The sequence below is a fragment of the Heterodontus francisci genome, chromosome 44 (genome assembly GCF_036365525.1).
Source record: "Heterodontus francisci isolate sHetFra1 chromosome 44, sHetFra1.hap1, whole genome shotgun sequence".
In the NCBI taxonomy this organism is placed as follows: domain Eukaryota; kingdom Metazoa; phylum Chordata; class Chondrichthyes; order Heterodontiformes; family Heterodontidae; genus Heterodontus; species Heterodontus francisci.
This window is the reverse complement of record NC_090414.1, coordinates 25908813-25935527: the sequence shown is the minus strand read 5'-3', so window position 1 is coordinate 25935527 and position 26715 is coordinate 25908813. Positions and strand designations below refer to the sequence as shown.

The following is a 26715-nucleotide window of genomic DNA, read 5'->3' as shown; positions in this document are numbered from 1 at the left end:
TGGCCCCGCCCCCTGTATTTGCCACCAAGATCCAGAAGAAACTCGTCGATTTCTTCTGGGGCAAGAGGAAACACTGGGTCTCTGCCGCGGTCCTGACTCTCCCGATCGAGGAGGGCGGTCAGTCGCTGGTGTGCGTCCGCACCCAGGCTGCGACTCTCCGCCTTCGGACCCTGCAGAGATACCTGTACGTCGAGCGTCCTCCCAGATGGTGTGCGCTGGCGACGTATTTTTTCCGCCAGTGTCACTGCCTTCAAGACGACACGCAGCTCCCGGTGGAGTCCGTTAGCCGCACCTCTCTGAGGGAGTTGCCTGCCTTTTACCGGGATCTTTTCCGAGTCTGGAACATGGTCGCCTCCAGTCAGGGCGCTCCCCCGCCGGCGGAGGAGAGCGCCTCGGCTGTCCGGGCGGCCGACTCCGGGGACGGTCCGGCGGGCGGAGGAGTAGCCGAAACCCCCGGGACGCCCCTCACTGCGGGTGGCGAGGGGGCTCGGGAGTGCGGAGCGATCCCGGCCGAGCTGACCCCCGCTGGGCCGGAACTGCTCATCGGACCCAGGCCCCGAAACCCTCCTCGGGAACCGGTCCCGCACAACCCGAGCCGCCTCTCGGGAATGCCCTCCGTGCCATTCCAATCGGCGCGGAGGGGTTTCCTGTACGGGCTGCTCCTGCACACTTTCCACTTCCTCGCCCTCGTCAGCCGGCCGGACACGCCCTGGCGGTCCGCGTTGCCAACTGGCGGCGAGGGGAAACCCCGATGGAGGTCTCTCTACGCGGGAGTCTTCCCCCTTTACATCGGGGACCTGGGGTGGAGGGTGCTGCACAGAGCAGTCCCGTGCAATAGGCTTTTAAGTAGGTTCACGGACTCCCAGGCCAGCTGTACTTTCTGCGGCCTGGACGAGTCCGTGTTCCACATTTATACGGAGTGTGCGAGGTTGCAGCCCCTATTTGAGTATCTGAAGGGGCTGCTCCTCAAATTCTGGCTGCACTTCAGTCCCACGCTCCTGATCTTTGGGCACCCGGTGCGGAGGGGCTCGGGCCGGGAGGAGGATCTCCTCGTCGGTCTGCTCCTGGGCCTGGCCAAGGTGGCAATTCACAGGTCCAGGTTGCGGGCCGTCGGGGGTTCCGTCCTCCCCGATTGCCTGCCCCTCTTCCGCGGTTACGTTCGCGCCCGGGTGTCCCTGGAAAAGGAGCGTGCGGTGTCCGCCGGTACGCTTGAGGCCTTCCGCGACCGGTGGGCACCGCAGGGACTGGAGTGCATCGTCGACGCCGAGAATGGCATTTTAATTTGAGTTTTTTGTTTATTTATCTGGTTTTAATAAAGTTATTTTAAAAACATAAGTGTGTATATAAAGGGGGCCTGAGGAATAAGGGCCCCCTCGACATAAAATATATATAAAAGGGGCCTGGGGTATAAAGGTCACCTTAAAAAAAAAAACGGGGGTTAGATACAGAGTAAAGCTCCCTCGACACTGTCCCCATCAAACACTCCCAGGACAGGTACAGTACGGGGGTTAGATACAGAGTAAAACTCCCTCTACACTGTCCCCATCAAACACTCCCAGGACAGGTACAGTACGGGTTTAGATACAGAGTAAAGCCCTCTCTGCTCTTGCCCATGAATGAGCCTTAGTTCCAGCATCCACTGTGAGTCCCATTGCCAACCAACCGCAGCCCTTCACAGTCACTACGAGGAGGCTCAGAGTCATTTCAGGGTGCTGAGGTGGCAGGACACTGCACGGAGTAGTCTCACGCAGGGTCCGAAACAAATATCAACAGTTTCAATACGAGATCAATTGGGGGCAGGGGAATATTACAATGAGCAGCATTTCTTATTCCGACCTGTTGCTAGGTAACCCTTGTGGAAGCTGGGATTTCCTGGTTGGGATTATTCCACTTTAAAGAAGGTCCAGTTTGTTCAATCTTCCCTGATGGGTGTAACTGGTCAGTTTCAGTCTCATGCTTGTAAATCTCTGTTGAAACTGCTGTGCCTCTCTTGTCTTTTTAACAATTTGGAGGCCACAACTGTTCTTGTAACTCCAAGTGGGGCCCAAGCAAGCTTCTGTGCAAGGTGAGCATAACTTTTCTGAAATTCTATGGCGTTGGCAATGAAAGCAAGTTCTTGGTTTACTTTAAAAAAAGAACACCATAATGAAACTGTGGCTGCACTTTTAGTGATCTGATTATCTGTACCTCGTCCCATTCGCACCCTGCATATCCCTCTGTTCCTCTACCACATTTAGACACGAAGGAATAGATAGTCTTTGCATTCCTCTGACCAAAATACAGCACCTCACACTGATCTATATTGAAATTCATTTGTTACTTCCATGTCAGTTGTGGGGGTTTAGTACTGCTTCCTTCATATACTTACAATGGAACAGCAAGGGGCAATCTGCTCGCTCTGATACCCCATATCCCCCAATCGAGTGTTGCATTGGTTACGTAGAGAAAAGACTCAGTCTCTGACCTGCCTCTCCGGAGGTGAGGCTGGCTGTGAAGCACTGATGGGGTAAATGGTTTAAGGTGGATTCAATATTGACAGAAGTTGAGTGCTGGCGTGTGTCATTTTTGTGCAGTGAGGGGAGGGTGTCCACACCTGGTCACCTGCCTGCAAGCACTGCAGTCAAACATGGTGTTCCTCACTCCCCCAACATCTGCCTGGCTGGAGATTGAGGAACGTGGGTCATCACAGTCTGTGCAGGCGATGCCTTTCTACTGCACAGCAGTGGTGGTGGATGGGTCTTAGAGGGCAGTGTAAATCACTGCAACTTCCCTCCTGGGGAGACAGACAGTTCACGTTTCACTCCAATGACTTGAGCCCCATTGTCCAGGCTGATCCTCACAGCGACAGTGTTGAGGGAGTGCCGCACTGTCAGTGGGTCAGTACTGAGGCAGTGCTGCACTGTCAGTGGGTCAGTACTGAGGCAGTGCTGTACTGTCAGCGGGTCAGTACTGAGGGAGTGCCGCACTGTCAAGAGGGTCAGTACTGAGAGAGTGCCGCACTGTCAGAGGGTCAGTACTGAGGCAGTGCTGTACTGTCAGCGGGTCAGTACTGAGGGAGTGCCGCACTGTCGGAGGGTCAGTACTGAGAGAGTGCCGCACTGTCGGAGGGTCAGTACTGAGGGAGTGCCGCACTGTCGGAGGGTCAGTACTGAGGGAGTGCCGCACTGTCAGTGGGTCAGTACTGAGGCAGTGCTGTACTGTCAGCGGGTCAGTACTGAGGGAGTGCCGCACTGTCAGAGGGTCAGTACTGAGGGAGTGCCGCACTGTCAGAGGGTCAGTACTGAGGCAGTGCTGCACTGTCGGAGGGTCAGTACTGAGGCAGTGCTGCACTGTCAGCGGGTCAGTAATGAGGCAGTGCCGCACTGTTGGAGGGTCAGTACTGAGGCAGTGCTGCACTGTCGGAGGGTCAGTACTGAGGGAGTGCTGCACTGTCGGAGGGTCAGTACTGAGGGAGTGCTGCACTGTCGGAGGGTCAGTACTGAGGGAGCGCCACACTGTTGGAGGATCAGCACTGAGGGAGTGCTGCACTGTCAGCAGGTCAGTACTGAGGGAGTGCTGCACTGTCAGCGGGTCAGTACTGAGGGAGTGCTGCACTGTCAGCGGGTCAATACTGAGGGAGTGCTGCACTGTCAGCGGGTCAGTACTGAGGGAGTGCTGCACTGTCAGCGGGTCAGTACTGAGGGAGTGCTGCACTGTCGGAGGGTCAGTACTGAGGGAGCGCCACACTGTTGGAGGATCAGCACTGAGGGAGTGCTGCACTGTCAGCAGGTCAGTACTGAGGGAGTGCTGCACTGTCAGAGGGTCAGGACTGCACTGTCGGAGGTGCCATCTTTCACAGCCGAGGCCCCCGTCTGCCCTCTCGGGTGGGTGTAAAAGATCCCACGGTCACTATTGGAAGAAGAGCAGGGGAGTTCTCCCCGGTGTCCTGGGGACAATATTTATCCCTCAACCAACATCAGTAAAAACAGATGATCCGGGTCATTATCACATTGCTGTTTGTGGGATAAAAACAAAAAATGCCGGAAATACTCAGCTGGTCAGGCTGCCTTTCTAATGAAAGGTCACTGACCTGAAACGTTAACTCTGTTTCTTTCTGCACAGATGCTGCCAGACCTGCTGAGAATACTTTATGATTTCAGGTTTCCAGCATCTGCAGTATTTTGCTTTTGTTTGTGGGAGCTTGCTGTGCACAAATTGGCTGCCATATTACAACAGTGACTGCACTTCAGTGAGTACATCATGGGCTGTAAAGCATGTTGGGATGTGCTGAGGTTGTGAAAGGCGTTATAACAATACAAGTTCTGCCTTTACACTGGATAATCAGCTCTCTGCCTTTCCTTTGGTTTTGTTCTTGTCACAAGTTGGAACTGAGCACCAGCTGGTACACACGTGTTCCAGCTCTGTGAAAGCCCAGGTCTCGTCACAAACTCCTTACTCCTCTAACCTCACCCTCACTCAAACAACCCTCCGCACCCTGCTGCACAGATAAACAAAAATATTTAACCGTTTGAAGAAAAGGCAAAGACACCATTTTTATTAATGTCTCTCATGTTGCCAAGTTGAGAAGGTTGTTAAAAAGGATAGATGATCCTGGGCTTTAATAATCGAGGCAGAGTCCAGAAGCTTGGAAGTTCTGCTAAACCTTGCTAAGCATTGGTTAGGCTCCAGCGGGAGTAATGTGTCCAATTCTTTCAGGAGGATGTCAAGGCCTTGGAGAGGGTGCGGAGGAGATTTACTGGAATGGTCCCAGGGATGAGGGACTTCAGTTAATGTGGAGAGACTGGGAGAAGCTGGGATTGTTCTCCTCAGAGCAGAGAAGGTTAAGGGGTAGATTTAATCGAGACGTTGAAATTCATAAAGGGTTTTGATGGAGTAAATAAGGAGAAACTGTTTCCAGTGGCAGGAGGGTCGGTAACCAGAGAGACACAGATTGAAGAGAATTGGGAAAAGAACCAGAGGGGGAGATGAGGAGAATTTTTTTTACACAGTGAGTTGTTGTGATCTGGAACGCGCTGCCTGAAAGGGCGGTGGAAGCAGATTCAATAGTAACTTTCAAAAGGGGAATTGGATAAATAGTTGAAAAGGAGAAATTTACAGAACTGTGGGGGAAAGAGCAGGGGGGAGTGGGACTGATTGGAGAGATCTTTCAAAGAGCCAGCACAGAGATGGTGGGCCGAATGGCCTCCTTCTATGCTGCATCATTCCCCATTGAATTTTCTCACAGATTGCTCACAGCAGTATCTGAGAGATTAATCTTTAATGCCTGGAGGGAGGAGGTCTTATGATGAATCCTCTCAGCAAACACCCAACCTGGGTTTACTGTCTGATCGACTCCTGTTTGGCCAAGCTCATTAGCAACACCATCACACAATTCAAAACGTCAAGTGGGACAACAAAATAAAACCAGAATGTGGTGAATAATTGATGACTAAAACCAAAGTGTTTGCATTCACACCGCAACCAACCTCCTTCCCAGTCCTTCATGCAGTTAAACACTCCCTCAGTACTGAGTGGAAACGGTTTGATCCATTGGGATTGTGCACGGTGGGAGTGAAGGGGAAGGGGTTTGATCCATTGGGATTGTGTACGGTGGGAGTGAAGGGGAAGGGGTTTGATCCATTGGGATTGTGTACGGTGGGAGTGAAGGGGAAGGGGTTTGATCCATTGGGATTGTGTACGGTGGGAGTGAAGGGGAAGGGGTTTGATCCATTGGGATTGTGTACGGTGGGAGGGAGTGGAAACGGTTTGATCCATTGGGATTGTGTACGGTGGGAGGGAGTGGAAACGGTTTGATCCATTGGGATTGTGTACGGTGGGAGTGAAGGGGAATAGAGTCTGATCCATTGGGATTGTGTACGGTGGGAGTGAAGGGGAAGGGGTTTGATCCAGTGGGATTGTGTACGGTGGGAGTGAAGGGGAATAGGGTCTGATCCATTGGGATTGTGTACGGTGGGAGTGAAGGGGAAGGGGTTTGATCCAGTGGGATTGTGTACGGTGGGAGTGAAGGGGAAGGGGTTTGATCCATTGGGATTGTGTACGGTGGGAGTGAAGGGGAATAGGGTCTGATCCATTGGGATTGTGTACGGTGGGAGGGAGTGGAAACGGTTTGATCCATTGGGATTGTGCACGGTGGGAGGGAGTGGAAACGGTTTGATCCATTGGGATTGTGTACGGTGGGAGTGAAGGGGAAGGGGTTTGATCCATTGGGATTGTGTACGGTGGGAGGGAGTGGAAACGGTTTGATCCATTGGGATTGTGCACGGTGGGAGTGAAGGGGAAGGGGTTTGATCCATTGGGATTGTGTACGGTGGGAGTGAAGGGGAAGGGGTTTGATCCATTGGGATTGTGTACGGTGGGAGTGAAGGGGAAGGGGTTTGATCCATTGGGATTGTGTACGGTGGGAGTGAAGGGGAAGGGGTTTGATCCATTGGGATTGTGTACGGTGGGAGTGAAGGGGAAGGGGTCTGATCCATTGGGATTGTGTACGGTGGGAGGGAGTGGAAACGGTTTGATCCATTGGGATTGTGCACAGTGGGAGTGAAGGGGAATAGAGTCTGATCCATTGGGATTGTGTACGGTGGGAGTGAAGGGGAAGGGGTTTGATCCATTGGGATTGTGTACGGTGGGAGTGAAGGGGAATAGGGTCTGATCCATTGGGATTGGGTACGGTGGGAGGGAGTGGAAACGGTTTGATCCATTGGGATTGTGTATGGTGGGAGGGAGTGGAAACGGTTTGATCCATTGGGATTGTGTACGGTGGGAGGGAGTGGAAACGGTTTGATCCATTGGGATTGTGTACGGTGGGAGTGAAGGGGAATAGGGACTGATCCATTGGGATTGTGTACGGTGGGAGTGAAGGGGAATAGGATCTGATCCATTGGGATTGTGTACGGTGGGAGTGAAGGGGAAGGGGTTTGATCCATTGGGATTGTGTACTGTGGGAGTGAAGGGGAATAGGGTCTGATCCATTGGGATTGTGTACGGTGGGAGGGAGTGGAAACGGTTTGATCCATTGGGATTGTGTACGGTGGGAGGGAGTGGAAACAGTTTGATCCATTGGGATTGTGTACGGTGGGAGTGAAGGGGAAGGGGTTTGATCCATTTGGATTGTGTACGGTGGGAGTGAAGGGGAATCGGGTCTGATCCATTGGGATTGTGTACGGTGGGAGTGAAGGGGAAGGGGTTTGATCCATTGGGATTGTGTACGGTGGGAGTGAAGGGGAAGGGGTTTGATCCATTGGGATTGTGTACGGTGGGAGGGAGTGGAAACGGTTTGATCCATTGGGATTGTGTACGGTGGGAGTGAAGGCGAAGGGGTTTGATCCATTGTGATTGTGTACAGTGGGAGTGAATGGGAAGGGGTTTGATCCATTGTGATTGTGTACGGTGGGAGTGAAGGGGAAGGGGTTTGATCCATTGGGATTGTGTACGGTGGGAGTGAAGGGGAAGGGGTTTGATCCATTGGGATTGTGTACGGTGGGAGTGAAGGGGAAGGGGTTTGATCCATTGTGATTGTGTACGGTGGGAGTGAAGGGGAAGGGGTTTGATCCATTGGGATTGTGTACGGTGGGAGTGAAGGGGAATAGGATCTGATCCATTGGGATTGTGTACGGTGGGAGTGAAGGGGAAGGGGTTTGATCCATTGGGATTGTGTACGGTGGGAGTGAAGGGGAAGGGGTTTGATCCATTGGGATTGTGTACGGTGGGAGTGAAGGGGAAGGGGTTTGATCCATTGGGATTGTGTACGGTGGGAGTGAAGGGGAAGGGGTTTGATCCATTGGGATTGTGTACGGTGGGAGTGAAGGGGAAGGGGTTTGATCCATTGGGATTGTGTACGGTGGGAGTGAAGGGGAAGGGGTTTGATCCATTGGGATTGTGTACCAGTGACGATTCTTGCATCCGCTGACAAGTCCTGCAGTGACCTGTTACCGACCTTAACCCTTCCACCTTGTCCAGCCTCGGGGAGTTCACGCAGCCTCTACCATCAACTTACTGCTTGTGTTTCACCTGACCAATCGTGACCACCCTTTGCAGTTCTGAAAACACACCGACACGCCTAGCGCTTTCTTCTGACACTCGCTCGCAAACTAACACCCGCACCTCACATTCCCCCACTCTCCTCGGTATCATCCCTCCTTCCATGTGTCACGTGTGAGTACAGACTGGTCCCAGTTACAATCTAGGGGCAAAGCATGGATTGGGGAATTTGGGGACGGGGGAGGTGGGGGGAAGGGAGGGGTGGGGGGGGGGGTGGAAATGGTGAAGAGAATCGGCCTGGTGTCCTGCTGCTTGTCTCCATCCTCCTGGAACGCACACCAAGAGCACGGATGGAATTTTGCTGTGATGCCTTACATGGTCAAATGGCCGTCCAACATTCAAAGCGTCCAACCTCACACAAGAAATGCTGAGCTACCACCTGCCCCAGGAACATAAGTAACTGCAGTGTCGGGGTGGGGGGGACGGGACGGAAGATGGAATAAAACTGATTGCAAGGCCAAACCCCCCCCTTCCCCACCCACTAATCGAACATCAAACACAACTGGAAGACAATATTCCACTGTCAGTGGAATGGCTGATTTAGCTACTCATGAAATAGTTAACTAACCGGACTGGAAAGTCGTCCATCAGGAAGCAGTTATTACACAGGCAACCCAACCTTTTAAAACAAACAAAGAAAATATATCTGACTCAATTCAAAACCCAACAACAATGTTGGAGGAGGTGAAAGAAAATCACTCATCCCTTCACAGAATAAACAGCAGCCAGGTCATCACTGACACCTGGTGGTCAGTCTCAGGGTCAGATCCAACTGAACAATCTGCCCAAGGGTTTACCACCCCTCTTAATGAATAAAGTCTTCTAGTTACTTGCATTTTATATCACCTTTCAGAACCTCAGTATGTCCCAAAGCACTCCACTGTCAATTAACTACCTGAAGGGCAGTCACTGTCGCGCCATAGGAGAAAACAGCAACCGATGTGTGCACAGAAAGATCCCGCAAAGTGACAATGACCTGGTAACCTGTTTTGGTGAGATTGGTTCAGGGACAACTAATGGCCTCAGGAAACTGTACCTTATAAAGGCAGATGGTGCCTTGGTTTAAAATCTCATCATAAAGACAATACCATTGACAGTGCAGCACTCCCTCAGTACTGACCCTCCGACAGTGCAGCACTCCCTCAGTACTGACCCTCCGACAGTGCGGCACTCCCTCAGTACTGACCCTCCGACAGTGCGGCACTCCCTCAGTACTGACCCTCCGACAGTGCGGCACTCCCTCAGTACTGACCCTCCGACAGTGCGGCACTCCCTCAGTACTGACCCTCCGACAGTGCGGCACTCCCTCAGTACTGACCCTCCGACAGTGCGGCGCTCCCTCAGTACTGACCCTCCGACAGTGCGGCGCTCCCTCAGTACTGACCCTCCGACAGTGCGGCGCTCCCTCAGTACTGACCCTCCGACAGTGCGGCGCTCCCTCAGTACTGCCCCTCCGACAGTGCGGCACTCCCTCAGTACTGACCCTCCGACAGTGTACTGCTCCCTCAGTACTGACCCTCCGACAGCGCGGCGCTCCCTCAGTACTGACCCTCCGACAGCGCGGCGCTCCCTCAGTACTGACCCTCCGACAGCGCGGCGCTCCCTCAGTACTGAACCTCCGACAGCGCGGCGCTCCCTCAGTACTGAACCTCCGACAGCGCGGCGCTCCCTCAGTACTGACCCTCCGACAGCGCGGCGCTCCCTCAGTACTGACCCTCCGACAGCGCGGCGCTCCCTCAGTACTGACCCTCCGACAGCGCGGCGCTCCCTCAGTACTGACCCTCCGACAGCGCGGCGCTCCCTCAGTACTGACCCTCCGACAGCGCGGCGCTCCCTCAGTACTGACCCTCCGACAGCGCGGCGCTCCCTCAGTACTGACCCTCCGACAGCGCGGCGCTCCCTCAGTACTGACCCTCCGACAGCGCGGCGCTCCCTCAGTACTGACCCTCCGACAGCGCGGCGCTCCCTCAGTACTGACCCTCCGACAGCGCGGCGCTCCCTCAGTACTGACCCTCCGGCAGCGCGGCGCTCCCTCAGTACTGACCCTCCGGCAGCGCGGCGCTCCCTCAGTACTGACCCTCCGGCAGCGCGGCGTTCCCTCAGTACTGACCCTCCGACAGTGTTCTGCTCCCTCAGTACTGACCCTCCGACAGTGTACTGCTCCCTCAGTACTGACCCTCCGACAGTGTACTGCTCCCTCAGTACTGACCCTCCGACAGTGTACTGCTCCCTCAGTACTGACCCTCCGACAGTGTACTGCTCCCTCAGTACTGACCCTCCGACAGCGCGGCGCTCCCTCAGTACTGACCCTCCGACAGCGCGGCGCTCCCTCAGTACTGACCCTCCGACAGTGTTCTGCTCCCTCAGTACTGACCCTCCGACAGTGTACTGCTCCCTCAGTACTGACCCTCCGACAGTGTACTGCTCCCTCAGTACTGACCCTCCGACAGTGTACTGCTCCCTCAGTACTGACCCTCCGACAGTGTACTGCTCCCTCAGTACTGACCCTCCGACAGTGTACTGCTCCCTCAGTACTGACCCTCCGACAGTGTACTGCTCCCTCAGTACTGACCCTCCGACAGTGTACTGCTCCCTCAGTACTGACCCTCCGACAGTGTACTGCTCCCTCAGTACTGACCCTCCGACAGTGTACTGCTCCCTCAGTACTGACCCTCCGACAGTGTACTGCTCCCTCAGTACTGACCCTCCGACAGTGTACTGCTCCCTCAGTACTGACCCTCCGACAGTGTACTGCTCCCTCAGTACTGACCCTCCGACAGTGTACTGCTCCCTCAGTACTGACCCTCCGACAGTGTACTGCTCCCTCAGTACTGACCCTCCGACAGTGTACTGCTCCCTCAGTACTGACCCTCCGACAGTGTTCGGCTCCCTCATTACTGATCCTCGACAGTGTACTGCTCCCTCAGTACTGACCCTCCGACAGTGTACTGCTCCCTCAGTACTGACCCTCCGACAGTGTACTGCTCCCTCAGTACTGACCCTCCGACAGTGTACTGCTCCCTCAGTACTGACCCTCCGAAAGTGTACTGCTCCCTCAGTACTGACCCTCCGACAGTGTACTGCTCCCTCAGTACTGGATCAATTCTGTGATCACACCTGGGTGCTCCTTTCTTTTGTGGAATCATATCCCAAAGAGCCATTTCCTTCAAAGGAGTAGAGAAAAATTGAGAAAGTGCTTAAAAAAAAACAGAGAACAGAAATTGAGATGCAAACACTTATTAATTAAGAATTTATTGCATTTTTCAGACTATGAAGGCGGAGTAGTCACCCATGTGTCTGGAACATGACCATTTGGACACTGGGAGGAAGGATGGGTCAGAACAGTCAAGGGGCTTTCCTTGAAAATGGCCAGCAGGGGCCTCCTTTGGACATGAATGTATCCACAGTCACCTTGGAGCAGAAAGTTTCCCTTGGGAACTCCAGCTACGACCCGCTGGGAGGTCACGCAGTGTGGGAAGTCATCCTGATCACGCTGGTGTCGGCCAGCCTGTCCTTGGTGACCATCATCGGCAATGTCCTGGTCGTCCTGTCCTTCAAAGTCAACAAGCAGTTGAAGACCGTGAACAACTATTTCCTCTTGAGCCTGGCCTATGCAGATCTGATCATCGGTGCGATATCCATGAACCTTTTCACCATCTACATCATCATGGACCGCTGGGTGTTGGGCACCTTTGCCTGCGACCTCTGGCTAGCCTTGGATTACGTTGCCAGCAACGCATCTGTCATGAACCTCCTGGTGATCAGTTTTGACCGCTACTTCTCCGTCACTCGCCCACTGACGTACAGAGCTAAGCGGACACCAGGAAGGGTAGCCATCATGATTGGGCTGGCCTGGATCATCTCCTTCATCGTCTGGGCTCCAGCCATCTTTTTCTGGCAATACATTGTTGGTCAGCGGACGGTGAAGCTGGGAAGCTGCTACATACAGTTCCTCTCAGAGCCCATCATCACCTTTGGCACTGCCATTGCTGCCTTCTACTTGCCCATCAGCATCATGACCATCCTGTACTGGCTCATCTACAGCGAGACGAAAAAGCGTACCAAGGAGCTGGCAGCCCTCCAGGGCACTGGAAATAGGTTAGCCAGGAAGTCCATGGGCAGCCAGGGCAGTGACTTCAACCATGCCCAGGCCCGACTCTCTGAAGGACCTCAGCAGCTGTCGGAGAATGAGGAATCATTTACCTTCAAAAGGAGGCGTGCGTCCCAGCTGAAGCAGGACATCGAGCAAGAGGAGAGCAGCTGTGAGAGTTGGGCCCAATCCGATAATGCTGCGCCACTGGATACCGCCACACCCCCCAATGAGGGCGAGCGAGGATCAAAGGGAATGCCATTGCTCTGTTGCGAGGGGATTCGGCTGCCTTTGATCAAACCCAGCAAGCGGAAAATCAAATTGGCTGCCGGCTCAGTCACTAAGAGGTCACCAAACAAGAGTGTGGCAGGGAAAGAGCCAGAACTGGAAGAAACCAGCCTCAATACACCCAAGCTCTCAACTAAACCAGGCCTGGACTCATCCAGAGAGCACAGGCACTTATTGCAACCTGAGAAGTCATCTCCGATCTTGCTGAAAGATGAGCCTTTGGCCGGGAACTCCACCCCCAAGACCAAGAACCACACGGTCCAGAGAAAGAGAAGGTTCATTGTTAAGGAGAAGAAAGCTGCAAGGACGCTGTGCGCCATCTTGCTTGCTTTTATAATCACCTGGACTCCGTATAACATCATGGTGCTGGTGTCCACATTTTGCAATGACTGCATCCCGGAAATGCTCTGGAAGCTGGGATACTGGCTGTGTTACGTTAACAGTACAGTGAACCCCATGTGCTATGCCTTGTGCAATAGAGAGTTCCGCATTACCTTCAAGATGCTGCTACTGTGCCGGTGGGACAAGAGGAAATGGACAAAGAAACCTCTAGTGAGGCAAACTGTGCCCTCCTAGGAGGCATACTCCACTGAATCGGGAAACCTGCTAAAGCAGCACCATGTTGGTGAATGTCAATGGACCCTTGATGTATCTCCCAGGCATCACAGGGTGGGGGGGTATGGGGGCTAGTTCTGAGAGGGAGAGGCCGACTTGGTGTCAGTCGTGGCTCAGGAACCAACCTGCAGGGAGCAGGAGATGGCTGCTCAGATACAAGACTGCGATTCCCCAGCCCCCACTTCCCGTCCAGAACGAACCTACACCACACTGCTTCTTGAGCATTGAAAGACAGAACGGGTTCGAGGGGCCGAATGGCCTCCTCCTGTTCAGGAGGCCCCAAGGCACTTACATATAGCGATACAGCACTGAAACAGGCCCTTCGGCCCACCGAGTCTGTGCCGACCATCAACCACCCATTTATACTAATCCTACATTAATCCCATATTCCCTACCACATCCCCACCTACACTAGGGACAATTTACAATGGCCAATTTACCCTATCAACCTTCAAGTCTTTGGCTGTGGGAGGAAACCAGAGCACCCGGAGAAAACCCACACGGTCACAGGGAGAACTTGCAAACTCCACACAGGCAGTACCCAGAATTGAACCCGGGTTGCTGCAGCTGTGAGGCTGGGGTGCTAACCACTGCGCCATTGTGTCGCACTTCACTATTAATAAAACAAACCAACAATTTGTAGTGCAGTCACTGTTAAACAGGTAGAGGTGCAAGCAATTTGCGCACAGCCAGATCCAACAACACAAGCTGCAGCTAAGTTGCTCTGGGTAGCATTTTAGAAGACATCATGCCTGCCCTTTCTCCAGAACTTTTAAGACCGCCAAGGTCCTGGATTAAGAGTTTTACTGAATCCTGTCTAATGCATCTAGAACAAGTGTTACAAAAGGATCGCTATTGTTCCAGTGCCTTTACAACAGTGATGTCCTGAGGTGGTGAATGTAGAAAACACGGAAGTCAATTCGCACACAGCAAGATCCCATGAACAACAAGCAGATATTGAACGGACAATTTTTTTTTTTTTTTAAAGTGATGTTGGTTGAGGGATAAATATTGTCCCCAGGACACCAGGGAGAACTCCCCTGCTCTTCTTCCAATAGTGGCCGTGGGATCTTTTACACCCACCCGAGAGGGCAGATGGGGGCCTTGGTTTAATGTCTCATCTGAAAGTCGGTAAACTAAGGCAGAACTGAGAGGCCAGCAGCCATGTGTAGCTTGGCTTCAAACTGGAAGTTTTTAAGTACTAATTTTGTGTTATATCTTGAAAGTAACTAAAGCCACTTTGCAGGTCCTGAAGAAACACTGGCATCATAAAGGATCATAAAGTCAGTGTTTCACCAATAAATTGTTATCACTTATATTCTGAAGTTAAATTTAACTCAAATGTGTCCAATAACAGCCCTTAGCTTTGAGATCAGGGAGCCAGCATCAGTTTGAGATGAGGGGACTCTTTACTCTAGACCCAATGCTCTATGCAGCTCAATAAGAACATCTCAGTCAGAAAAACATTTGATTACCTACCGATTCAACAGTCCCAATCCTCAGCTGAACATGTTGATTCACCCACAGGCGCTGGTTCCGCCTGTCACTCTCTGGGGTTCAGTTCCACAGGCGCTGGTTCCGCCTGTCACTCTCTGGGGTTCAGTTCCACAGGCGCTGGTTCCTCCTGTCACTCTCTGGGGTTCAGTCCCACAGGCACTGGTTCCTCCTGTCACTCTCTGGGGTTCAGTTCCACAGGCGCTGGTTCCTCCTGTCATTCTCTGGGGTTCAGTCCCACAGGCGCTGGTTCCTCCTGTCACTCTCTGGGGTTCAGTTCCACAGGCACTGGTTCCTCCTGTCACTCTCTGGGGTTCAGTCCCACAGGCACTGGTTCCTCCTGTCACTCTCTGGGGTTCAGTCCCACAGGCACTGGTTCCTCCTGTCACTCTCTGGGGTTCAGTTCCACAGGCGCTGGTTCCGCCTGTCACTCTCTGGGGTTCAGTTCCACAGGCGCTGGTTCCGCCTGTCACTCTCTGGGGTTCAGTTCCACAGGCGCTGGTTCCTCCTGTCACTCTCTGGGGTTCAGTTCCACAGGCGCTGGTTCCTCCTGTCACTCTCAGGGGTTCAGTCCCACAGGCGCTGGTTCCTCCTGTCACTCTCTGGGGTTCAGTTCCACAGGCGCTGGTTCCGCCTGTCACTCTCTGGGGTTCAGTCCCACAGGCGCTGGTTCCTCCTGTCACTCTCTGGGGTTCAGTTCCACAGGCGCTGGTTCCGCCTGTCACTCTCTGGGGTTGAGTCCTACAGGCACTGGTTCCTCCTGTCACTCTCTGGGGTTCAGTCCCACAGGCGCTGGTTCCTCCTGTCACTCTCTGGGGTTCAGTCCCACAGGCACTGGTTCCTCCTGTCACTCTCTGGGGTTGAGTCCTACAGGCACTGGTTCCTCCTGTCACTCTCTGGGGTTCAGTCCCACAGGCGCTGGTTCCTCCTGTCACTCTCTGGGGTTCAGTCCCACAGGCGCTGGTTCCTCCTGTCACTCTCTGGGGTTCAGTCCCACAGGCGCTGGTTCCTCCTGTCACTCTCTGGGGTTGAGTCCTACAGGCACTGGTTCCTCCTGTCACTTTCTGGGGTTCAGTTCCACAGGCGCTGGTTCCTCCTGTCACTCTCAGGGGTTCAGTCCCACAGGCGCTGGTTCCTCCTGTCACTTTCTGGGGTTCAGTTCCACAGGCGCTGGTTCCTCCTGTCACTCTCTGGGGTTCAGTTCCACAGGCACTGGTTCCGCCGGTCGCTCTCTGGGGTTCAGTTCCACAGGCGCTGGTTCCTCCTGTCACTCTCTGGGGTTCAGTCCCACAGGCACTGGTTCCTCCTGTCACTCTCAGGGGTTCAGTTCCACAGGCGCTGGTTCCTCCTGTCACTCTCAGGGGTTCAGTCCCACAGGTGCTGGTTCCTCCTGTCACTCTCAGGGGTTCAGTCCCACAGGCGCTGGTTCCTCCTGTCACTCTCTTGGGTTGAGTCCTACAGGCACTGGTTCCGCCGGTGACTCTCTGGGGTTCAGTCCCACAGGCGCTGGTTCCGCCTGTCACTCTCTGGGGTTCAGTTCCACAGGCGCTGATTCCTCCTGTCACTCTCAGGGGTTCAGTCCCACAGGCGCTGATTCCTCCTGTCACTCTCTGGGGTTGAGTCCTACAGGCACTGGTTCCGCCGGTCACTCTCTGGGGTTCAGTTCCACAGGCGCTGGTTCCTCCTGTCACTCTCAGGGGTTCAGTCCCACAGGCGCTGGTTCCTCCTGTCACTCTCTTGGGTTGAGTCCTACAGGCACTGGTTCCGCCGGTCACTCTCTGGGGTTCAGTCCCACAGGCGCTGGTTCCGCCTGTCACTCTCTGGGGTTCAGTTCCACAGGCGCCGATTCCTCCTGTCACTCTCAGGGGTTGAGTCCCACAGGCGCTGATTCCTCCTGTCACTCTCTGGGGTTGAGTCCTACAGGCACTGGTTCCGCCGGTCACTCTCTGGGGTTCAGTCCCACAGGCGCTGGTTGCGCCTGTCACTCTCTGGGGTTCAGTCCCACAGGCACTGGTTCCGCCGGTCGCTCTCAGGGGTTCAGTTCCACAGGCGCGGGTTCCTCCTGTCACTCTCTGGGGTTCAGTCCCACAGGCGCTGGTTCCGCCTGTCACTCTCTGGGGTTCAGTTCCACAGGCGCTGGTTCCTCCCGTCACTCTCTGGGGTCAGTCCCACAGGCTCTGGTTCCGCCTGTCACTCTCTGGGGTTCAGTCCCACAGGCGCTGGTTCCTCCTGTCACTCTCTGGGGTTCAGTTCCACAGGCGCTGGTTCCTCCTGTCACTCCCTGGGGTCAGTCCCACAGGCGCTGGTTCCGCCGGTCACTCTCTGGGGTTCAGTTTCACTGGTGCTGGTTCCTCCTGTCACTCTCGGGGATGCCTGGTTCCTCCTGTCACTCTCTGGGGTTCAGTCCCACAGGTGCTGGTTCCTCCTGTCACTCTCAGGGGTTCAGTCCCACAGGTGCTGGTTCCTCCTGTCACTCTCTGGGGTTCAGTCCCACAGGCGCTGGTTCCTCCTGTCACTCTCTGGGGTTCAGTTTCACTGGTGCTGGTTCCTCCTGTCACTCTCGGGGATGCCTGGTTCCTGTCACTCTCTGGGGTTCAGTCCCACAGGTGCTGGTTCCTCCTGTCACTCTCGGGGATGCCTGGTTCCTGTCACTCTCTGGGGTTCAGTCTCACAGGTACTGCTTTCTTCCGGCTGAGGTTGGAGCCCGTGAACGGTGAAGGTGGGGGTAGTGGGGGCGGCAACAGCATCGAGTGGCAGAAACCCTGAGCCCAATTTTCCACTGCTAAACTCAGAAGCACCACTGCCAATACTAAAGGCTGGAACCGGCTGTGTTTGTAAGGCATTCCTGGCTGGTGGGCTGGGAGGTGGACTGTTTACCCAGTGAAGAGGAGGACCCCCTCATTGGGGGAGGGGAACGGGGGTGGGTGGGGAGAGAGGAGGGACTGAGGGGGCAGCCAAGTGAAAAGGCAAGACGGCTTTATTGTGTAAACTTTTATTAACATTGAAATGAAACAAAATTTCAGTACCTTTTGGAAACTGGTACCCTCCCCGCCAGAAAGAGAAAAACAAATAAGTATCAAAAAAACTACACTGGAAAAAGGTTCAAGGGCCCGTGCCGTACAACATTGGAAAAATACTTGTCACACTAAATGTGAGGGGCAAAAAAATAACCTTTGAAATAGAGCATACAATTCAGTTTTAAAATTAGTAAGGTTCATCGCAAGAATTCCTTATTAGTTTCTGGTTCTGACTACAGTATGTAACTAAAGTGTGTATATATATATCTATATATAAAAAATAAGATGTCACTCCCCAGAATTTAGGGCAGGCTCTATTCTCGGGGAATCTCGCTTTTAAATTCACTGAAACCTCTTGTGCAAACATTTTGAGCGCTCGTTCAAAAGATTTCGGTCACCGCTGTCTCCAAAGGGATGGATGGGCAGTATCAGAGTTCTCTGCCTAGTTCCCCCACCTCTAGTCTGTCCCTCACGTTGGCAGGGGGGAGAGCTCCTAATGTCGCACAACTTTATTGGGGGGTGGGGAAGAAGGAAGAGGAGCAAGGAAAAGTGGAGGGAAGTGGAGGGGGGTGGGGGCACATAATGGAGTCGAGGCACTTGCCTAGAGGAAGGTTACAGAGATCGATGGATTCAACCCCAGCCCCGCCTGCTGTTTGTATGTGGTCAGAGGGTTGGAGAAACCCAGCCCAGACCCCTATGGGTGTTAGCCCCAGAACAAAACTGCCCGAGCTCAGGATGGGCAAATCTCACATCGGGGGAGAAACTATGATCGGTCCAGGCACGTTGGTGGCAGAGATGAGGGAGCTCTAGCTGTGCTGTACCCACCGACCGCCCCCTCCCTCCTGAACCAGGGAACCCCTCCCCCAATGCTGTTACTGATTGTTTGAAATGGAAAGTGTTCCAGTCCCCAACACAAACATCCCTCACTTCGATGAATGCAAAATTCACACACATTCACACGTACAGATTCAAAAAGTAACGAAACCAGTCAGCGCCAAGAGGGAGTGGCCCATTTAAAAAAAAATTCCATCAGGGGATGTGGGCATCGCTGACCAGGCCAGCATTTATTGTCCATCCCTAATTGCCCTTGAGAAGGTGATGAGCTGCCTTCCTGAACCGCTGCAGTCCTTGGGGTTTGGTATACCAACAGTGCTGTTAGACATGAATTTACTGTGGAGGGGAAGGGGGAATGGTGTGATCAGGAGACCAGTGGGGGTGCGGGGAGGAGGGGGGGAAAGGGGGGCAGGGGGGGAAGAGGATATGAGAGGAGCAAAAGGAGGCGCAGGGAGAGGGAAAAGGGGGCGCGGGGAGGGGGAAAAGGGGGCATGGGGACAGGATATGAGAGGAGCAAAAGGAGGCGCGGGGAGGGGGGAAAGGGAGTGCGGGGAGGGGGGAAAGGGAGTGCGGGGAGGGGGGAAAGGGAGTGCGGAGAGGGGGGAAAGGGAGTGCGGGGAGGGGGGAAAGGGAGTGCGGGGAGGGGGGAAAGGGAGTGCGGGGAGGGGGGAAAGGGAACATGGGGAGAGGGGGAAGAGGATATGAGAGGGGGAAATGAGGGTGCAGGGAGGGGGGAAACGGAGTGCGGGGAGGGGGGATAGGGAACATGGGGAGAGGGGGAAGAGGATATGAGAGGGGGAAAAGGGGGTGCAGGGAGGGGGGGACAGGGAGTGCGGGAGGGGGGATGGGGCCATGGGGAGAGGGGGAAGAGGATATGAGAGGGGGAAAAGGGGGTGCAGGGAGGGGGGATAGGGGCCATGGGGAGAGGGGGAAGAGGATATGAGAGGGGGAAAAGGAGGTGCAGGGAGGGGGGACAGGGAGTGCGGGGAGGGGGGATAGGGGCCATGGGGAAGAGGATATGAGAGGGGGAAAAGGGGGTGCAGGGAGGGGGGACAGGGAGTGCGGGGAGGGGGGATAGGGGCCATGGGGAGAGGGGGAAGAGGATATGAGAGGGGGAAAAGGGGGTGCAGGGAGGGGGGACAGGGAGTGCGGGGAGGGGGGATAGGGAACATGGGGAGAGGGGGGAGAGGGGGAAGAGGATATGAGGGGGGGAAAAGGGGACACTTCAGCTTTAATGCTCTGCAGCTTCTTTTACTCTTTGTAAAATTTGAAACCATGCCCTGATTTCTGTCACGTTGATTGTGCTTCACCTGAGTTCACTGCATTCAACTTCAATTCTTTCATTTTTTTTCACTTTACAAGGGATAGAGAGCACCCTTCTGTCAACTGCCAGCATAACCTCTTGCAGATTTATCAATCTTTTAAGCTTGCAGTGGAAGTGTTATTTCTATTTAAAGGCTGATAAGGCTGCTGTGGTCCACTGAGGTTTGTAATTGCAGCAATAACAGGGACTGCAGTGAATCAAGTGAGACACAAATAGTAGCAATCTACTTTCAATATCATACTTGGTGACCTCTACCAGACATCTACCAGCGTTCAGGTTTGGGTGCTATTTGTGCACTGACATGGTGCAGCAGCAGTTTAAACCAACTGATTCCCCACCCTAACACAAGTCACGGAGCTCAGCTGTGAGGGCCGGAGGTCAGTCACTCCCCTTGGGAAGGCTCTCCTGCTGCCCAGTGGCCAGGCCACCCCCTCCGCCTGCACTGATGCCTGGGTTGGCACACAGCGAGTGGAATGGCACCAGGCCGATCAGAGGGACGGTTTCTGATGGAAGGCTGGAGAAAAGTGGGCTCCTTCAGGAGGGGGCGGTGATGATGTTCGGAGATAATTATCAAGCTGCATGGAAATGGTAGATCCAGAACGCTAAACAGCAGAGGCAGAAAGAGCTTAAACTGGAGGCTTACACAGAGTCTCCACAAAGAGAAGGACTGATGTGTGGAGAGGAATCAGGATAGGGGGGGGAAAAAACAGGAGGGCTGGAAAACAAAGGGGAGTGAAGGATCAGGAACTAGGGGACAGTGACTGATGGTGCAGAGTTCAGGAGAGTTTCCTCCTCACAGGCAACAACAGATTTCTCCTTTTGAGTCTGGCGTGCGAGTACATACAGTGAGGAGGAACGGTACTGGGCTAGATCCACAGCTGACATCTTTAAACCCCTGGGACAGATCAGTTGGTCCACAAAGCACTCATGCATTTCATCAGCCCTTTAGAACATTTTTCTTAAAAGGAGGACTGTTTATATAGAAAGTAAATGACACGACTCTCTTCCATGGGGTGTCACTAACTCTGACAGATTCCCCTGGGCCATGGTCTACCAGCCTGGGATGTACTGGTTCTGAACTAAGGCTCCCTGGGCAACAGGCACTTTAGACATTTATTACTGGGGCTTTTACACAACACCCCTGCTCCTGCTCCACTGAAGGCTCTCAAGGCTGCAAACCCCTGCACCCTCATTCTGCAGACCCCGGTACCCCATGCAAATGATCACACACTTCAAAAAAAAATTCATAAAGGCGTTAAACATTCAGACTCACTGACCTGGTAAAGTAGTGGATTCAAAGACAATAAGGCAGTAAGGATTCAGCTGGGGGCTGGACGGGGTGAAATGGGGGATTGGGGGTGGGGTGAGGGGCAGGGTGAGTGGAGCGAGAAAGAGGCCTTCATCGTTGCAAAGGCTGGATGTGACAGATGCAACCACTGTTGGAATGACCTTTGACCCTGACCCTCGTCCTTTCCCCACAGCAGGCCAGGCAGAGAGTTGGAAACAGGCGTTAGCCACCCACACATAGCACGGGGCGTCAGCAGAATACAAAACCCTGCAGCCAAGGAGCTTCCACTACAGGAGCATGGCCAGCAGGAACATCTATGGGGTACGGATGGGGCGTCTGTTACAATGGGCTCCCTAGTGCCTCACATTCACACTTAGACCAGAATGGTACCTTTCCTCTCGTCCTTCTCCTCTGCTGAAGGTGCGACTCTCACTGGTCTCGATGAGACGCGCTAACAAGCCTTCACATCCGGTTGGTGCTGAGCGGATGGAAGCTTTTAGATGGCAAGTGTCTTGATGGGTAACACACAGAAGCTGCGAGCTCCTGGACTGGGTTTCAGTCACCTCAGGGGGTTGGAGAGGAATTTTGTTCCTCTTATTAGCCCTGGGATTTTTTTTGGTCTCTCCCAGGAGATGACGTGGCTGCTGTGACACTCCAACCATCATGTGGGGCAGGCGTGATGAATCTGCTGCTCTATTCCTTCGAACAAGGCAGGAGACAGAACAGAAACAAATTCACCTTGACCCGGGAGGGAAGGCACTCTGATAAGACAGCGTCCATTACCACACAGCGTCAACTACAAACCTACCTCTGATTCACCTTCTGTAACAGGCCAACAACAAACGGCCAAGACTCTACCCAAGAAGAATGGGAAGTGTTGAGTCACACTGCACAATCAGGCCAGGTTCAAAGGTGGAAATTCACCACAGATTGAAAACGCATCCTACATTACGCAAACCATTACCTTTTCCTTCCTCGGAGGAAAGCCCTATGATAATGGGGAAAGGAGGGGGGAGATGCCTGACTGAATTGACTGTGGAGTGTTACACCGAGTGATCCAGCATTCTCCAAACTTGTGTGTCAGGTGAGAGGAGGATGATGATATGGAGAAGCTGGGCTGCCTGCTCAATATATGATGCCAGACGAAAGGAGAGGGAGATCAGTGTCCCCCCACTGGGTTTCAGGAATTCAGCTGTGGCCCCCCCCTTGCATTCACCCCCAAAATAAAACTCCCAGAGGTGTAAATCCATGATAGAGCGGATTTCTAAAACCACCATCTAGGTTACAGTCTCAATGATCAGAATAAGGGACCAGTAGCAGGGAGGGTCTACACAGACCAGCTCAAACAGAGAGACAGGATAAACTGTCACTTAGAGGGACACAGATTAATCAAGGGTAGGCAGCATGGATTTGTTAAGGAAAGATCTTGTTTGACTAACTTGATCGAATTTTTTGTAGTAACAAGGTAGGTTGATGAGGGTAGTGCAGTTGATGTGGTCTACATGGATTTCAGTAAGGCTTTTGACAAGGTCCCACATGGCAGACTGGTTAAAAAATTAAAAGCCCATTGGATCCAGGGAAATGCAGCAGGGTGGATACAAAATTGGCTCAGTGGCAGGAAACAAAGGGTAATTGTTGACAGGTGTTTTAGTGACTGGAGGGCTGTTTCCAGTGGTGTTCCACAGGGTTCAGTACTGGGTTCCCTGCTTTTTGTGGTGTATATTAATGATTTGGATGTAAATGTAGGGGACATGATCAAGAAGTTTGCAGACGACACAAAGATTGGCCGTGTGGTAGATAGCGAGGAGGATTGCTGTAGGCTGCAGGAAGATATTGATGGTCTGGTCAGATGGGCAGAAATGTGGCAAATGGAATTCAACCTGGAGAAGTGTGAGGTGATGCGTTTGGGGAGGTCAAACAAGGCAAAGGAATACACGATTAATGGGAAAATACTGAGAAGTGTAGAGGAAGTGAGGGACCTTGGAGTGAATGTCCACAGATCCCTGAAGGTAGCAGGACAGGTCGATAAGGTGGTTAAGAAGGCAAATGGAATCCTTTCCTTTATTAGCCGAGGTATAGAATATAAGAGCAGGGAGATTATTCTGGAACTGTATAATTCATTGGTTAGGCCACAACTTGAGTACTGTGTGCAGTTCTGGTCACCTCATTACAGAAAGGATGTAACTGCACTAGAGAGGGTACAGAGGAGATTTACGAGGATGTTGCCAGGACTGGAAAAATGCAGCTATGAGGAAAGATTGGATAGGCTGGGGTGGTTCTCCTTGGAACAGAGAAGACTGAGGGGAGATCAAAATTGTGAGGGGCCTGGATAGAGTGGAGGTGAAGGGTATATTCACCTTAGCGGAGAGGTCAGTGACTAGAGGGCAGAGATTTAAAGTGATTGGTAGAAAAATTGAGAGGGGAGATGAGGAATAACATTTTCACCCTGAGGGTGGTGGGGGGTCTGGAACTCACTGCCTGAAAGGGTAGTTGAGGCAGAAACCCTCAACTCATTCAAAAGGAGTCTGGATATGCAGCTCAAGTGCTGTAACTCGCAGGGCCATGGACCAAATGCTGGAAAGTGGGATTAGAATGGGTGGATTGTTTTTCGGCCGGAACAGACACGATGGGCCAAGTGGCCTCTTTCTGTGCCGAAAACATTCTATGATTCCATGAAACCCATTGCCCTGTGCCAATCTTTGACATGCAATGAGGGCAAGCGGCAGCAACAAGCTTGCCCGTTACCTTGACGGAGGGGGAAATAATTACAAAATAAATTTGCAAGTGCTGGGAACTTGCTTCTCGTGCATTCTACCAACAGTCAAAAGGTTGTGATTCACTCGCTGGGAATTGGCACACGAATGAGATGAAGGATTGCTCAGGCCGCATCCTCACGGACCAGTGCTGCGGGGTCACTGACCTGACCCGACTAGGTGATTGAACTGATGCTCACCACCCCTTTAGGCTGCCTGTGAAAACAAACTGCTCTTACAGGTTGCAAGATGTATAGAACACAAACACACACACACTGTGCCATTCTCTCTCTCTCTCACATTCACATACACACACACACTCACTTTCTCGCTCTCTCAAACACACACACATTCTGCTCACAAAAACGTCCACAGGTAACCGTCTGAGAACGACAGATCATGTTACCAACTGCCGCTGAGTTTTACTGACTGACAACATTTGTAATGCCACTTTGTGTCCCCCACCCCAACTCCCGCTAGAGCCCCTACAGTCCTCACTGGGTGCATTAGGAGGGAGGAGGGTTGGGGTTTTGGTATATCGAAGCCTTTTCTTTCAGTGTATCCAGACACAGGCGGCAGCTCCAGCTTCCTGTAAAAGAGTGGGGAGGGGAGGAAAACAAGTGCATGAGTACAGATACTGAAGGATTACAGGGTCATTTCAAGGCAATTCTCCTTGCCTGGGGTCACTGGACACTGTTCATCAGCTGACCTACAGCAATACTGTTTGGAAGTCCATCACTGAGGACCTCAGGAGAGAAACCCCATGGCCCAGGGAGGATACAGCCCTCCTATACATTCCAACAGTGGAATAGCCAGATCTGGTGGACTAGAACATTGTAGGAGCCAAACCACGTCCCCTCCCCACCCTCCCCCACCCAAGCCCCGACCCCCACTAGGATCAAATCACACCCCCATTGTGGCCGGCCCTTAAAACACATACCCACCCTGTATTACTGTGTCCAGCGAGCTGTGCAGAGCAGGGGTCAGGTTAAACTGAATCGAGGAAAGTGGAGTGAGTTGGGTGAAGTTGGGGGGGAAGAAAGAGACAAACAAGGAAAGAATGAAAGGGGAAGGATGAATGAAGGAAGGAATGCGATCAGGCTCAGCTGTGATACCTCCCACAGCCCACCAGCCCGAATGATTGCTCAGTCTCACAAGAGGAATCGTCACTTGGGTGAAGTACGGGAGGGAGGATGACCTGGGCCCACAGGGATCAGTACTGTTGGGGAAGGGAAGACAGAGGCAGCAGTGAAGGGGGAAAATGGAACAGCTCGACTTACTGAAACATCCCAGTTATCAGAGGGTGGAGCAGGCAAGTGAAAACTCCCAGCCCATCTCTGCCCTTCCCGACAGCCCGTCTCTCCTCCTCCTCCCCACCCACAGCCCGTCTCTCCTCCACCCAACCCCCCACCCCCCACCCACAGCCTGTCTCTCCTCCTCCTCCCCCACCCCCCACCCACAGCCCGTCTCTCCTCCTCCTCCCCCCCCCCCCACTGTCCCTACAGCCGGTTCTCCCTACAGCTGGCAAACACTCGCAAACCAACATCGCGTTCACCCACTGAAGGCAGGAAAGGGTGAAGATCATTCACCACCAGAGAGAAATAAAGGGCTGCTCACCTTCGGGGGGCTCGGACATGGGTGGGGTTAGGCAGTACATGTGGTAGCCCCGGTCACAGTCATCACAGAACAGAAGCTGGTCCTAGAGAAAGCAAGAAGACAGCACATCAGAATGGATAACACTGACCGTCACTGCTGCTGACCGGGGGCACATCACCTTTCACAACATCAGCCCATTCAAAAGCACTTTACAGTTAATGACTGAGGTTTGCAGTGTAGTCACTGTTGTGATGCAGGAAACCTGGCAACCAAGATCTCACAAACAGCGACATGAGAACATTCAGATACTCTTTCGTGATGCTGGTTGACAGGTAAATACGGACAGAAACCCCGGGGAGAACTCAGTTAGGTAGGAAAATAGCAAAGTAACTCCTTGATTCAAAAAGGGAGGGAGACAGAAAGCAGGAAACTACAGGCCAGTTAACTTAACATCTGTCTTAGGGAAAGTGTTAGAAGCTATTATTAAAAGACATTATAGCAGAGCATATGAAAAATTCAAGGTAATCAGGTACAGTCAACATGGTTTTGTGAAAGGGAAATCATGTTTAACCAATTTATTGGAGTTCTTTGAGGGAGTTACATGTGCTGTGGATAGGGGGGAACCGGTGGATATACTGTACTTAGATTTCCAGAAGGCATTTGATAAGTTGCCACATCAAAGGTTATTGCAGAAAGTAAAAGCTCATGGTGTAGAGGGTAACGTATTGGCATGGATAGAAGATTGGCTAGATAACAGGAAACAGAGGAGGCAAGATATCACAAGTGGTGTGCCACAGGGATTTGTGCTGGGGCCTCAACTTTTTACATTTTATATAAATGACTTAGATGAAGGGACCGAAGGTATGGTTGTTAAATTTGCTGATGACACAAAGATAGGAAGCAAGTTGTGAAGAGGACATAAGAGGGCTAGAAAGGGATATAGATAGGTTAAGTGAGTGGGCAAAGACCTGGCAAATGGAGTATAATGTGGGAAAATGTGAAATTGTCTACTTTGGCAGGAAGAATAAAAAAGAAGCATATTATCTAAATGGTGGGAGATGGCAGACCTCTGAGATGTAGAGGGATCTGGGTGTCCTAGTGCATGAATTGCAAAAGGTTAATGTGCAGCTAGAGCACGTAATTAGGAAAGCTAATAGAATGTTATCGTTCATCACAAGGGGAATTGAATACAAAAGTAGGGAGGTTATGGTTCTGTATACAGGGCATTGGTGAGACCACATCTGGAGTACTGTGTACAGTATTGGTCTCCTTATTAAAGAAGGATGTAAATGTGTTAGGAGCAGTCAGAGAAGGTTTACTAGACTAATACCTGGAATGGGCGGGTTGTCTTATGAGGAAAGATTGGACAGGTTCGGCTT

At 52.7% G+C, this 26715-nt stretch overlaps 2 protein-coding genes across 3 annotated transcripts in view; one reads left to right on the top strand and one right to left on the bottom strand.

Annotated features, from left to right (window-relative positions):
* Positions 1-14346, top strand: part of LOC137355911 (muscarinic acetylcholine receptor M1-like) — a 37166-nt gene extending 22820 nt beyond the window's left edge. For both annotated transcript variants that reach the window (XM_068021536.1, XM_068021537.1), the window contains exon 2: positions 11305-14346. In XM_068021536.1, the coding sequence (XP_067877637.1) occupies positions 11342-12991 (1650 nt within the window). In that variant the 5' untranslated portion in view covers positions 11305-11341 and the 3' untranslated portion in view covers positions 12992-14346. The remainder of the gene's footprint in view (positions 1-11304) is intronic.
* Positions 14347-17508: 3162 nt separating this feature from the next.
* The window catches only part of LOC137356012 (zinc finger protein ubi-d4-like), a 48874-nt gene continuing 39667 nt past the window's right edge, over positions 17509-26715 (bottom strand). Inside the window, exons 9-10 of the mRNA XM_068021713.1 lie at positions 25358-25439; positions 17509-24329 (exon numbers count right to left, since the gene is read on the bottom strand). Of these exons, the coding sequence (XP_067877814.1) occupies positions 24247-24329; positions 25358-25439 (165 nt within the window). The 3' untranslated portion in view covers positions 17509-24246. The remainder of the gene's footprint in view (positions 24330-25357; positions 25440-26715) is intronic.